This window comes from Oncorhynchus keta, chromosome 12 (genome assembly GCF_023373465.1).
Source record: "Oncorhynchus keta strain PuntledgeMale-10-30-2019 chromosome 12, Oket_V2, whole genome shotgun sequence".
Taxonomy (NCBI): Eukaryota; Metazoa; Chordata; class Actinopteri; order Salmoniformes; family Salmonidae; genus Oncorhynchus; species Oncorhynchus keta.
Window position 1 is genome coordinate 45,589,814 of NC_068432.1, and position 14,745 is coordinate 45,604,558.

At 43.8% G+C, this 14,745-nt stretch overlaps 1 protein-coding gene across 21 annotated transcripts in view; it reads left to right on the forward strand.

The window, feature by feature from the left end:
* The window catches only part of LOC118391625 (guanine nucleotide exchange factor subunit RIC1-like), a 120,402-nt gene that overhangs the window by 96,712 nt on the left and 8,945 nt on the right, over positions 1-14,745 (forward strand). For all 21 annotated transcript variants that reach the window (XR_008061219.1, XR_008061221.1, XR_008061222.1 and 18 more), the window contains 12 exons: positions 617-777; positions 1,200-1,338; positions 1,792-1,881; positions 2,552-2,680; positions 2,825-2,989; positions 3,530-3,820; positions 5,270-5,413; positions 5,849-6,007; positions 6,347-6,483; positions 8,321-8,616; positions 8,985-9,203; positions 12,047-12,224. Coding sequence is in view for 3 of the 21 variants with exons in the window: in XM_052458463.1 (XP_052314423.1) it covers positions 617-777; positions 1,200-1,338; positions 1,792-1,881; positions 2,552-2,680; positions 2,825-2,989; positions 3,530-3,820; positions 5,270-5,413; positions 5,849-6,007; positions 6,347-6,483; positions 8,321-8,616; positions 8,985-9,203; positions 12,047-12,224 (2,108 nt within the window). In the remaining 18 variants the exon portion in view is untranslated. The remainder of the gene's footprint in view (positions 1-616; positions 778-1,199; positions 1,339-1,791; positions 1,882-2,551; positions 2,681-2,824; positions 2,990-3,529; positions 3,821-5,269; positions 5,414-5,848; positions 6,008-6,346; positions 6,484-8,320; positions 8,617-8,984; positions 9,204-12,046; positions 12,225-14,745) is intronic.

The window sequence follows — 14,745 nt, forward strand, 5'->3', positions numbered from 1 at the left end:
AGTAGATGTAATGGTTGTCTCCCTGGCTAGCTGTGTCTCTACACGGTTGGTAGATCTATACAGTAGATGTAATGGTTGTCTCCCTGGCTAGCTGTGTCTCTACACGGTTGGTAGATCTATACAGTAGATGTAATGATTGTCCTCCTGGCTAGCTGTGTCTCTACACGGTTGGTAGATCTATACAGTAGATGTAATGGTCCTCCTGGCTAGCTGTCTCCTTGGTAGATCTATACAGTAGATGTAATGGTTGTCTCCATGGTTGGTAGATCTATACAGTAGATGTAATGGTTGTCTCCTGGCTAGCTGTGTCTCTACACGGTTGGTAGATCTATACAGTAGATGTAATGGTTGTCTCCCTGGCTAGCTGTGTCTCTACACGGTTGGTAGATCTATACAGTAGATGTAATGGTTGTCTCCCTGGCTAGCTGTGTCTCTACACGGTTGGTAGATCTATACAGTAGATGTAATGGTTGTCTCCCTGGCTAGCTGTGTCTCTACATGGTTGGTAGATCTATACAGTAGATGTAATGATTGTGTGTCTCCCTGGCTAGCTGTGTCTCTACATGGTTGGTAGATCTATACAGTAGATGTAATGATTGTGTGTCTCCCTGGCTAGCTGCGTCTGTACCTGCGGTCGTCTAACCTGGATAACACCTTCTCCTCCGTCACCAAGCTGCACTCTGACACTCTGCTGCTCAACGTGTTCAGAGACATGATCATCCTCTTCAGAGCAGACTGCTCCATCTGCCTCTACAGCATGGAGAGGAGACATGACGGGTAGGGTGGTACACGCATGCTTAGGACAGGCACAGGCACGCACACCCACTCATACTCAACAAGAACTATCTCACACTCACACACAACGTTACTAGCAGACAGGACAGGTACTGAATGTCACCTGACACAGAAGGTCTCAGACAGTAATCAGTAGTGTTGTGAAAATAACTTTGTGGGGGAAACCCCAGTAATACCTATCACATGATGAGATGTGTTCTTTCAGCTCATGAAACATGGGACCAGTGTCGATACGGAAAGAGCAATAAAGACACCATTTACACAAATAAGGAAGTAAGATGAACAAGATGTCACAGTAACCTACTACAGTCCAAAAGGAAGTTTCATAACATTGGTTGTGGCCTTAACTGGGGTTAAGCTCTACAGCTGGCCAATACAGAGAATGTGTGTGTCTCTCTCTGTAGACCCAATCCATCAGCCAGTGTTGAGCTGCTTCAGGAGGTGTCCATGTCTCGCTACATTCCTCATCCTGCCCTGGTGGTGTCAGTCACCCTCACCTCCGTACGCACAGAGACCGGCATCACGCTCAAAGCCCCACAGCAGGTACACACACACACACACACACACACGCAAACACAGACACACAACCTCATCTCCGTACCCCCAGAGACCGCGATCACGCTCAGAGCATCTTTCTTTTGGTGTTTTTCCAGAGTCAGTAGAAAGGCCTCTTTAGTGTCCTACGTTTTCATAACTGTGACCTTAATTGCCTACCGTCTGTAAGCTGTTAGTGTCTTAACGACCGTTCCACAGGTGCATGTTCATGAATTCTTTATGGTTCATTGAACAAGCATTGGGAAACAGTGTTTAAACCCTTTACAACGAAGATCTGTGAAGTTATTTAGATTTGTACGTATTATCTTTGAAAGACAGGGCCCTGAAAAAGGGATGTTTCTTTTTTTTTGCTGAGTTTAGTTTATGTAGCGAGTCGCTCTGGATAACAGCTAAAAGATGTAAATGTATTCATGTTTGTGTGTCCCTCTGTGCCCGTGACAGACCTGTATGGCAGACAGCATCATACTGAACCTGGCAGGCCAGCTCATCATGCTACAGAGAGACCGTTCTGGACCCCAGCTACTGGAGAAGGTTCCGGTCACATCCTCTATCCACCTCCTAGCAGGGTTGGGGTCAATTCCATTTCAATTCAGTCAAGTGTACTTCCTGAGTTGAAATGTAATTGACCCAAAGCCTTCCCCCTAGTATTTGTATTTTATTGTGGATCTCCATTAGTTCCTGCCAGGGCAGCTGCTCCTCTTCCTGGGGTCCAAACACACCAAATTACATATAAAACAGTGAACTATGTTTGTACTGAATGAGCTAAAGATAAAACAGTACATCATATAACATCTCTACACCACCAAAACACAACATGTTCAATACCACCATACAACAATATCACAATGTGTTCTAATTTATCTGACATTAGAATGGAGTCATTACACCCAGCAACCAGTCACTTCATTATTGATTCATTCATTGGTATCATTGGGGCGGCAGGGTAGCCTAGTGGTTAGAGCGTTGGACTAGTAACCGGAAGGTTGCGAGTTCAAACCCCGAGCTGACAAGGTACAAATCTGTCGTTCTGCCCCTGAAAAGGCAGTTAACCCACTGTTCCAAGGCCGTCATTGAAAATAAGAATTTGTTCTTAACTGACTTGCCTAGTTAAATAAAGGTAAAATAATATATAAAAAATTTAAAATCATACAGGGTACGTTATGTTGTGTGTGAGAGGTTGTTATGTTCTCTCTCCCTCCAGCTGCCGTTCTGTCCTCCAGTGGTTCTGGCCCAGTATGTAGAGAATGTGTGGACGACGTGTCGTAGTAACAGGAAGAAGCGTCACCTACTGGAGGCTCTGTGGCTGTCGTGTGGAGAGGCTGGGATGAAGGTATCTGGTTTTACTACTTCTGTTGATGTCCTGTCTGTGAATGGCCAAATAAATTAACTCAACTAAATGTTGTCTTTTGTGACCGTTGCTGGCTGCAATGATTTGACAAACCTGTTTCCTTGTCTTATGTTCTGTTATCTGAAGGTGTGGCTCCCCCTGTTCCCTCGTGACCATCGTAAGCCCCACTCCTTCCTGTCCCGTCGCATCATGCTGCCCTTCCACATCAACATCTATCCCCTGGCTGTGCTGTTTGAAGATGCTCTGGTTCTGGGAGCTTCCAACGAGACTGTGGTCTATGACAGCCTGCAGGTAGAGAGGAGTATTGTATTGTATTATAGTAGGAGCATTCCCTGGGCCTGGGTGCATCTAATGAGCAGTGATGCCAACTTAGCAATTTTGTTGCTAAATTTAGCTACTTTTCAGACTTTCCTGGCAACCTAAAAAAAAAAAAAAAAAATGAAAACTACCCTGGCAACCTTTTTTTTTCTTCCCAAACAGCACCTAGCAACAAATTTAGCTACTTTTACAAATGTGTTTTTAACTTTTAGCGACTTTTGAAAAGTGACTCAAACTCTAAAATGTATTTTCCTTCTAAATGACACAAAAACTATTTTCTCCGTCACACACACAGTCACAACACGTTCCTGGCCGCAGAGGTGCATTGTGAGTGACGTCAGCAGCAGGCGCTCAGCTCGTGCACAGGCAGCAGCCAGGCCAGCAGCAATTTCAGCAAATTGCAAACCATTGTTTGCAAGGTTAAGAGATAAATAATAGTAGTAGCCTGTGAAGGTTACATTTGTAGAAAAAAAAGTTTTAAAAATGTTGTGTTTTTTGTGTATTTTTCTGCAGGGTCCCAGAGAGGGCCGGGAGTCCCTACAGGGGTTGTTCCCCTACTGCACGGTGGAGAGGACTTCCCAGATCTACCTCCACCACATCCTGAGGCAACTCCTGGTCCGTAACCTGGGGGAGCAGGCCCTTCTCCTGGCCCAGTCCTGCGCAGCTCTCCCCTACTTCCCCCACGTCATGGAGCTCATGGTCCACGTGGTGCTGGAGGAGGAGGCCACCTCCCGGGAGCCCATCCCTGACCCGTTGCTACCCACCGTGGCCAAGTTCATCACAGAGTTCCCCCTGTTCCTCCAGGTAACAGAGAGGGAGACGTTGATCAAGTGGTTCATTAAAAAATATATATATATTTCACCTTTATTTAACCAGGTAGGCTAGTTGAGAACAAGTTCTCATTTACAACTGCGACCTGGCCAAGATGAAGCAAAACAGTGCGACACAAACAACAACACAGAGTGAACATGGAGTAAACAAACGTGCAGTCAATAATACAGTAGAAAAGTGTATAGTGTGTGTAAATGTAGTAAGATTAGGGAGGTAAGGCAATAAATAGGCCATAGAGGCAAAATAATTACAATTTAGCAATTAAACACTGGAGAGATTAATGTGCAAGTAGTGATACTGGGGTGCAAAGGAGCAAAAATAAATAAATAATTAACTATATGGGGGTGGGCTATGTACAGGTGGGCTATGTACAGGTGGGCTATGTACAGGTGGGCTATGTACAGGTGGGCTATGTACAGGTGGGCTATGTACAGGTGGGCTATGTACAGGTGGGCTATGTACAGGTGGGCTATGTACAGGTGGGCTATGTACAGGTGGGCTATGTACAGGTGGGCTATGTACAGGTGGGCTATGTACAGGTGGGCTATGTACAGGTGGGCTATGTACAGGTGGGCTATGTACAGGTGGGCTATGTACAGGTGGGCTATGTACAGGTGGGCTATGTACAGGTGTAGTGATCTGTGAGCTGCTGAATGTTGTTTCCTTGTCTAGGACATTCAAGGTCATGGTAATTACTGATCTTGTGTACAGTAGTCTGACCTGGGCTCATAGTGTTTTATCAGGATCCCCATTAGCATCCTATCCAGTGGTGGAAGTACCCAATCATACTTTAGTAAAAGTTACTCAAGTAAAAGTGGAAGTCACCCAGTAAAAGTATTTGGTTCTATAACAAAAGTAAAAGTATAAATCATTTCAAATTCCTTATATTAAGCAAAGCAGACGGCACCATTTTCTTGTTTGTTTTAATTTACAGATAGCCAGGGGCAGACACCAACACTCAGACATTTGATAAAATATGCGTTTGTGTTTAGTGAGTCCGCCAGATCAGAGGCAGTAGGGATGGCCAACGTTGTTCTCTTGATAAGTGTGTGAATTGGACCATTTTCCTGTCCTGCTAAGCATTCAACATCTAACGAATACTTTTGGGTGTCAGGTAAAATGTATGGAGTAAAAAGTATGTAATTTTCTTTAGGAATGTAGTGAAGTAAAAGTTGGCCAAAATATAAATAGTAAAGTACAGATACCCTAAAAAACTACTTAAGTAGTACTTTCAAGTATTTTTACTTAAGTAATTTACATCACTAGTTTTGACCTGGGCTCGTAGTATTATATTAGTATCCCCGTTAGTTAGCTACTGGTAAAGCAGCAGCTACTCTGGGCCAATAGGGCTCTGGTTAGAAGTAGTGCGCTATATAGTGACTGTGTGTCTAATGTAGCTGCGCCTGTGTGTTTCTGCTCCAGACCATCGTGCACTGCGCCAGGAAGACAGAGTTTGCCCTGTGGAATTACCTGTTTGCTGCCGTGGGCAACCCCAAGGATCTGTTTGAGGAATGTCTGATGGCCCAGGACCTGGACACCGCTGCATCCTATCTCATTATACTACAGGTTAACATACTCCCCTGTCTCATCCTAATTACCAGAGGCAAACATTTATTTAGAAATGTGACTGGTATTGGGGTTAGGGATGGAGCCAGGGTTAAGGTTAGGGATGGAGCCAGGGTTAAGGTTAGGGATGGAGCCAGGGTTAAGGTTAGGGATGGAGCCAGGGTTAAGGTTAGGGATGGAGCCAGGGTTAAGGTTAGGGATGGAGCCAGGGTTAAGGTTAGGGATGGAGCCAGGGTTAAGGTTAGGGATGGAGCCAGGGTTAAGGTTAGGGATGGAGCCAGGGTTAAGGTTAGGGATGGAGCCAGGGTTAAGGTTAGGGATGGAGCCAGGGTTAAGGTTAGGGATGGAGCCAGGGTTAAGGTTAGGGATGGAGCCAGGGTTAAGGGTTTTAAGTAGTTAAAAGGCTTGTATTGATAATGTGACTGTTGTCCCCAGAACATGGAGGTTCCAGCAGTGAGCAGGCAACACGCTACACTACTCTTCAACACGGCTCTGGAGCAGGGCAAGTGGGACCTCTGTCGTCACATGATCCGATTCCTCAAGGCCATTGGCTCTGGAGAGATGGAGACCCCACCCCCAACACCAACCACTCAGGTACAGGAAGGAACAAATTCATAATCTCTTTCTGTCTTCTACCTCTCTCTACTCTTCTCTCTCTTTCTGTGTTTGTCACACCTTCACACATTCTGACATGTTATGTTAGAGCGAAACCTCTTAATGCTTTAGTGTTATCTATGGGGTAATGGTTGAGATGGTCTAAAAACACTGTATAAATGAAAGACTGCTATGAGGCTACTGCCTCCTCCTCTGTATAATTGGATATAGATACCCATAACTGGCTATATGGTGCATTTACATGTGTGCAGAAACCCTGCCGTGTCAGAGGCTTACTGGATGAGTTTCCTCGCTGATAATGATCTGTCCTCTCAACAGGAACCCAGTTCGACGGGAGGTTTTGAGTTCTTCAGGAATCGCAGCATCAGTCTGTCTCCGTCAGCTGACAGCATCGCTGCTGGGAAGTTTAACCTACAGAAGACCTTCAGCATGCCCTCTGGGCCCTCTGCTAAGGGGTACGCCACACACACACACACACACACACACACACACACACACACACACACACACACACACACACACACTTTATTTGACATCTCCTCTCTTTAGTAATCATATGATCCAAAGGCAGCTTTTGTTTGTTGAGTGCAGGGGGTTATTAAACATTTTCAGCCTTGGACTCAAATTAGAAATTCTGTGTTTTCCTGGGACCCAAGCTTAGGAAAATATGCAACTATACGTAAATATTGGTACATTTCATTTCCATTATGCCTAAAACAACAACAATGCAATACAGACAAAAAACAATGAAATACCCATATAAATATCTATTCATGTTTATTTTACCCATTAAAAACACCATTACATCCCTAGGTTGGTACTGTAGCTGTTAAAATACAATCAATATGTTTTATAATGAACTGATTGACCAAATCACACAAGTTGACGTTTTCAACAAGCATGTCTATTCTGGGCTCAGTTTTTTACAGTGCAACAGTAAGGAGACTCAGACTCAGCATGGAGTCTGTTTCTGTACTTGTTTTTAAAGTATGCCAGAGTTAGGAACCCTGACTCGCAAACTAGATCAGAACATCTACTGCTTTCTCAGTCAGGCAGGAGACCACTTCCTGCTGTAGATGAGCAACCCAGAACTCTTCAAAAAAACATCTTGCTTCAATCAGTTTATTCCAGTTCAGAATGAAACTGATGACTTGTATTTTAACAGCAACAGTTCCAACCTAGACTTGTTTTCAACAATAATTTCTACAGTAAGATGTACAGTAGGCCTGATAACTTATTCTGTACTGAACTATCAGTCACGAGCTAGCTTGCTTTGGCTAACGTTAGCTAGCTAGCTATTAGCTGTGTGTAAGGCCAGGGGATTGTTTGAAAGAGAAACTCACATCTATGAGGGAGAGTACTCCCTTATTGATGCTTATCACCTGCTAAATTACAACGTCTTGCTAGCTGACGGACTTTTCCACTGTCGAAGCACTGTTTCCTGAAGCTTTCGGCCCTGTTCTGAAAGAACTCCCTAGGTTTACCGTCATGCTGTGGATTTTTAGTTGTTTTAATTTGTTCGTTTTGAGACTCATTACTAAGCACTTCCCCGCCAAAACACATTGTTGGCACTCCTCGTTATTTCACAAAGTTTGTATGAATCCAAGCGAGAAAAACAAATTGTTGTATTTGCATTTCATGACGATTGAGCTCAGTCAGAACTTGTGGCCAGCTTGAGTCCATTTGATGACAGCGTTGAGTGAGAATGATGACTGCTCATCTGCTGCTGAATGCCACTGCTGCAGCAACACGCATCTTCCTCCCACTGGCACCGCTGTTCCAAACCGGCGCCGGTGTTCCAAACCGGCAGCGCTGTTCCAAACCTGCACCGCTGTTCCAAACCGGCACCGCTGTTCCAAACCGGCACCGCTGTTCCAAACCGGCACCGCTGTTCCAAACCTGCACCGCTGTTCCAAACCGGCGCCGCTGTTCCAAACCGGCACCGCTGCTAAGCAGAGAGCTCTGTTGCACTTGGCCAAACCAATTCCAGTAATCAATTAAATAATTATAAATATACTCTGACATGTTGTGACCCATTCTGTCAGAAAGGCTGATCTAATGTGTACTGAGAGGGATTGTCCTCTTCCCAATCATTTCTGGGCTCAGTACACGGACCCCACGGAGTTGGTCAGTTCCATTTATTTTATTTTATTCCTGTCGGCTCATTAGAGTTCAATCACTTCCTGGACTGACTGAAAGTTGGATGGAATTGAGCTATACTCTGGTAAAGCAGTGTATGTACTATAGGCCTTTCTCTTCATAGCTATAACACATCTCTCCCTCCTCCTCTAGGTCTGAGAGGTGGTCTAAGGACAGTGATTGTGCAGAGAACATGTACATAGACATGATGTTGAGGCGTCACGCCCGCCACCTCCTTGAGCACATCAGACTGAAAGAGCTGGGTTGTTTCTCTGCCCAGCTGGGTTTCGAGCTGATTGGCTGGCTGTGCCACGAGCGCACGCGGGTGGCGCGGGTTGATGATTTTGTCATGGCGCTGAAGTGTCTACACAAGGACTTCCTGTGGCCGTTTCCTGTCACCCCAGCCGGCTCCATCAGCTCGCCTTTCAAGAACGGACACCGCAGGACAGGTGTGTGTGTGTGTGTGTGTGTGTGTGTGTGTGTGTGTGTGTGTGTGTGTGTGTGTGTGTGTGTGTGTGTGTGTGTGTGTGTGTGTGTGTGTGTGTGTGTGTGTGTGTGTGTGTGTTTTGAGGTAATTGGAATACTTCTGAAAGTGTGTGTGACTGCTGGTGCTACAGGGGCTCTGTCCGTCTGTGTTTGCAATGCATTTTTGTCCTCAGCAATGACTGTCCCCCTCACCCTCTGACTCATTGGGTGTATGCAAACTTCGTGACTGAGTGCATTTTTTTCTCATGTCGTATTTGTATTAAGTGTTATTTTTATCATTCAATTAAATCTGACCCTGTTTGTTCCTCCCTCCCTCCCTCCCTCCCTCTAGTGCTGAGCCAGCATCTACTGAAGTCCCAGTCAGCAGACAGCCTGTTGAACAGTGACATGGACACAGCGCCCCCGCAGGCCGCAGCACGCAACAGCAACCACACCTGGCTCGACGGGCTGGGGGCTCTTGGACCTACAGAGCCTACAGAGATGGACACTGCCTTGTCCCACGGGGGGCCAAAGACACAGGAGGCCTTCCTCTCTCCACTAACCAACAAAAGTAAGTAGTCTTCATCAGAAGATAGGAACAGCTGAGACTCTCTTTCACTGAGATGTAGTCAGAGAACTCTCTACCAACCTCTCTTTCTCGCTCGCTCTCTACCTCGCTCGCGCTCTACCTCTCTCTCCCTCGCGCTCTACCGCTCTCTCCCTCACGCTCTCAATTCAAGGGGCTTTATTGACATGGGAAACATAAGTTTACATTGCCAAAGCAAGTGAAGTAGATGATATACAAAAGTGAAAAAAACAAGTTCCAAAAGAATAAAGACATTACAAATGTCATATTATGTATATATACAGTGTTGTAACGATGTGCAAATGGTTAAAGTACAAAATGGAAAATAAATAAACATAAATATGGCTTGTATTTACAATGGTGTTTGTTCTTCACTGGTTGCCCTTGTGGTATTTCACCCAGTAGATATGGGAGTTTATCAAAATCGGATTTGTTTTCAAATTCTTTGGATCTGTGTAATCTGAGGGAAATATGTCTCTCTAATATGGTCATACATTTGGCAGGAGGTTAGGAAGTGCAGCTCGGTTTCCACCTCATTTTGTGGGCAGTGAGCACATAGCCTGTCTTCTCTTGAGAGCCATGTCTGCCTACGGCGGCCTTTCTCAATAGCAAGGCTATGCTCACTGAGTCTGTACATAGTCAAAGCTTTCCTTAAGTTTGGGTCAGTCACAGTGGCCAGGTATTCTGCCGCTGTGTACTCTCTGTGTAGGGCCAAATAATAATCTAGTTTGCGTGTTTTTTTTTGTAAAATCTTTCCAATGTGTCAAGTAAACATCTTTTTGTATTCTCATGATTTGATTGGGTCTAATTGTGCTGCTGTCCTGGGGCTCTGTGGGTTGTGTTTGTGAACACAGCCCCAGAACCAGCTTGCTTAGGGGACTCTTCTCCAGGTTCATCTCTCTGTAGGCGATGGCTTTGTTATGGAAGGTTTGGGAATCGCTTCCTTTTAGGTGGTTGTAGAATTTAATGGCTCTTTTCTGGATTTTGATAATTAGTGGGTATCGGCCTAATTCTGCTCTGCATGCATTATTTGGTGTTCTACGTTGTACACAGAGGATATTTTTTCAGAATTCTGCATCTCTCTCTCTGTCTGTGTATCTCTCTCTCTCTCTGTCTGTGTATCTCTCTCTCTGTCTGTGTATCTCTCTCTCTCTCGTTTGTTCGTTTTGACTGTGTTGTAATTAGTTTTATTCTGATTGATTGGATATTCTGGTCCTGAGGCTTCAGTTGGTTAGTAGAACAGGTTTGTGAACTCAGCCCCAGGACCAGCTGGATGAGAGGACACTTTTCTTTGCTTAGCTCTTGGCATTGCAGGGCTTGGTAATGATATGAGAGGAGGTAACTGTATTTTAGATGTTTCCAAAACTTAATTGCTCTTTTTTTGAGTTGTTATTATTAGTGGATATTGGCCTAATTCTGCCATGCATGCATTGTTTGTAGTTTTCCTCTGGACATGTAGGAGAATCTTACAGAAGTCTGCATGCAAGGTTTCAATGGGGTGTTTGTCCCATTTGGTGAAATCTTGTTATGCAAGTGGACCCCACACCTCGCTACCATGAAGTGCAATTGGTTCAATGACTCATTCAAATTGTTTTAGCCAAATTTTAATCGATATTTGTTTAATGGTGTAGAATGCCCTGCGTGCTTTCTCGCTCAGTTCATTCACTGCCTCATTAAGGTGTCCAGTTGAGCTTATTTTTAAACTTATGTAATTGTAGTGGTGTGCAGTACTCAATATATTTTGTACCAATTGACAACTTTGGTCTAATTCCCTGAGATCTGGATCTTCTCTGGAAAATCATTATTTTAGTATTTTTGAGGTTTACTGCCAGGGCCCAGGTCTGGCAGTACTGCTCCAGCAGGTCCAGGCTCTGCTGTAGGCCATGTGCTGTGGGTGACAGCAGGCATAGGTCATCTGCGAAGAGCAGGCATTTATCCTCTAAATTGTGGAGCCTAACACTGAGGCTGAGGATTTTTCTATAATAGTGGCCAATTTGTTGATGTAAATATTGAAGAATGCAGGGCTCAGATTGCAACCCTGGCGAAGGCCCCGCCTTTGGTTTAAGAATTCTGTTGTTTTCTTCCCAATTTTAATGCCGCACGTATTGCCAGTATACATTTATTTAATTATGTCATGTTTTACCCCCTACAACACTTTCAATAACTTTGTAGAACAGTCCTGTATACCAAATAGAATCAAATGCTTTTTGGAAGTCTATAAAGCAAGTGTATATTTTGGTATTATTTTGGTGGACATATTTATCTATCAGGGTGTAAATATGATCAGTTGGACGATGTTTTGGTATAAATCCAATTAGACTTTTACTCAAGACATTGTGCTTATTAAGGAAGTTTAAGGAAGATACATTTATAATACTACAGAAAACCTTCCCCAGGTTGCTGTTAACACAAATGCCTCTAATTATTAGGGTCAACTTTCTCTGTTCTTAAAGATTGGGGTTATGAGTCCAGATATCAGGGCAATAACCTACACTCAGGATCAAATTAAATAGTTTTAATACAGCCAATGCAAATGTAACACTAGTGAGTTTGAGCATCTCATTTAGCATGCCATCAGGTCTGCATGCTTTTTTTATATTTGAGGGCATGAAGTTTCTTATAGAGCTCCTGGTCAGTAATTGGGGAGTCCAGTTGATTTTGATTGTCCTTTATAGCTTTTTCTAATCCTTTCAATTTCTCATGAATTTGGCGTTCTGCGTTTGTGTCAATTTGAACGGTGTTGTAGAGTGTCCATATCTCTCTCGCTTTCTACCCTTCCTCATCAACTATCTCCCTTCCTCATTCTCCCTCCATCTTTCTCTCCCTAGCGGAGGAGTGCAGTATCGGTTCTGCCACAGACCTGACAGAGACCAGCAGTATGGTGGATGGAGACTGGACCATGGTGGATGAGAACTTCTCTGCTCTCAGTCTGACCCACTCTGAGCTGGAACACATATCCATGGAGCTGGCTAACAAGGGACCACACAAGTCCCAGGTCCAGCTACGGTAAGCCTGACCTGCCACTCATAGACAGGATTTCTACTTCTATTTGACAGCCCAATCAGAGTGACAGAGAGGGTTTACCTTAAGGAATAATTTCCCCTTGCTAAGGGAATAATTCAAGAGTTGTATGGTAGCTTGAAGGCATGTACAACAGACAGTCTCCAGTTACCACGGAGACGACCTGAACATCTCTTATCAAAGAGAGAGTATTTATTCTGGGAGATCACATAATAGAACTTCTACATTCAAGACTGTAGAAACAATTTGATTCAGAAGATAAAACACCTTTTTTGTTTTCTCAACTTGTTTCTATTACTTTCTAGCACATCCAGCTAACTGACAGAGTTAGCCAACTAGCTACAGTAGCTTTGTAGCCATGGATTGTACACCTTCCATTAGCTACGTAGCTGGTGGATGTTTCCCCTTTGAAACCAGGACAGAGGAAAGCAACATTCACCTCCACAAATATTATTTATATTGATATACATACTGAATGAAAGGGGATACCTCTATCCATACTGAATGAAAGGGGATACCTCTATCCATACTGAATGAAAGGGGGATACCTCTATCCATACTGAATGAAAGGGGATACCTCTATCCATACTGAATGAAAGGGGGATACCTCTATCCATACTGAATGAAAGGGGATACCTCTATCCATACTGAATGAAAGGGGATACCTCTATCCATACTGAATGAAAGGGGATACCTCTATCCATACTGAATGAAAGGGGATACCTCTATCCATACTGAATGAAAGGGGGATACCTCTATCCATACTGAATGAAAGGGGATACCTCTATCCATACTGAATGAAAGGGTGATACCTCTATCCATACTGAATGAAAGGGGATACCTCTATCCATACTGAATGAAAGGGGATACCTATATCCATACTGAATGAAAGGGGATACCTCTATCCATACTGAATGAAAGGGGGATACCTCTATCCATACTGAATGAAATGGGATACCTCTATCCATACTGAATGAAAGGGGATACCTCTATCCATACTGAATGAAAGGGGGATACCTCTATCCATACTGAATGAAAGGGGATACCTCTATCCATACTGAATGAAAGGGGATACCTCTATCCATACTGAATGAAAGGGGATACCTCTATCCATACTGAATGAACGGGGATACCTCTATCCATACTGAATGAAAGGGGGATACCTCTATCCATACTGAATGAAAGGGGGATACCTCTATCCATACTGAATGAAAGGGGGATACCTCTATCCATACTGAATGAAAGGGGGATACCTCTATCCATACTGAATGAAAGGGGGATACCTCTATCCATACTGAATGAAAGGGGATACCTCTATCCATATTGAATGAAAGGGGATACCTCTATCCATACTGAATGAAAGGGGATACCTCTATCCATACTGAATGAAAGGGGATACCTCTATCCATACTGAATGAAAGGGGATACCTCTAACCATACTGAATGAAAGGGGATACCTCTAACCATACTGAATGAAAGGGGGATACCTCTATCCATACTGAATGAAAGGGTGATACCTCTATCCATACTGAATGAAAGGGGATACCTCTATCCATACTGAATGAAAGGGTGATACCTCTATCCATACTGAATGAAAGGGTGATACCTCTATCCATACTGAATGAAAGGGGATACCTCTATCCATACTGAACTAAAGGGGGATACCTCTATCCATACTGGATGAAAGGGGATACCTCTATCCATACTGAATGAAAGGGGGATACCTCTATCCATACTGAATGAAATGGGATACCTCTATCCATACTGAATGAAAGGGGGATACCTCTATCCATACTGAATGAAAGGGGGATACCTCTATCCATACTGAATGAAAGGGTGATACCTCTATCCATACTGAATGAAAGGGGATACCTCTATCCATACTGAATGAAAGGGTGATACCTCTATCCATACTGAATGAAAGGGGATACCTCTATCCATACTGAATGAAAGGGGGATACCTCTATCCATACTGAATGAAAGGGGGATACCTCTATCCATACTGAATGAAAGGGGGATACCTCTATCCATACTGAATGAAAGGGTGATACCTCTATCCATACTGAATGAAAGGGGATACCTCTATCCATACTGAATGAAAGGGTGATACCTCTATCCATACTGAATGAAAGGGGATACCTCTATCCATACTGAATGAAAGGGTGATACCTCTATCCATACTGAATGAAAGGGTGATACCTCTATCCATACTGAATGAAAGGGGATACCTCTATCCATACTGAATGAAAGGGTGATACCTCTATCCATACTGGATGAAAGGGGATACCTATATCCATACTGAATGAAAGGGGATACCTCTATCCATACTGAATGAAAGGGGATACCTCTATCCATACTGAATGAAAGGGGATACCTCTATCCATACTGAATGAAAGGGGATACCTCTAACCATACTGGATGAAAGGGGATACCTCTATCCATACTGAATGAAAGGGGATACCTCTATCCATACTGAATGAAAGGGGATACCTCTATCCATACTGAA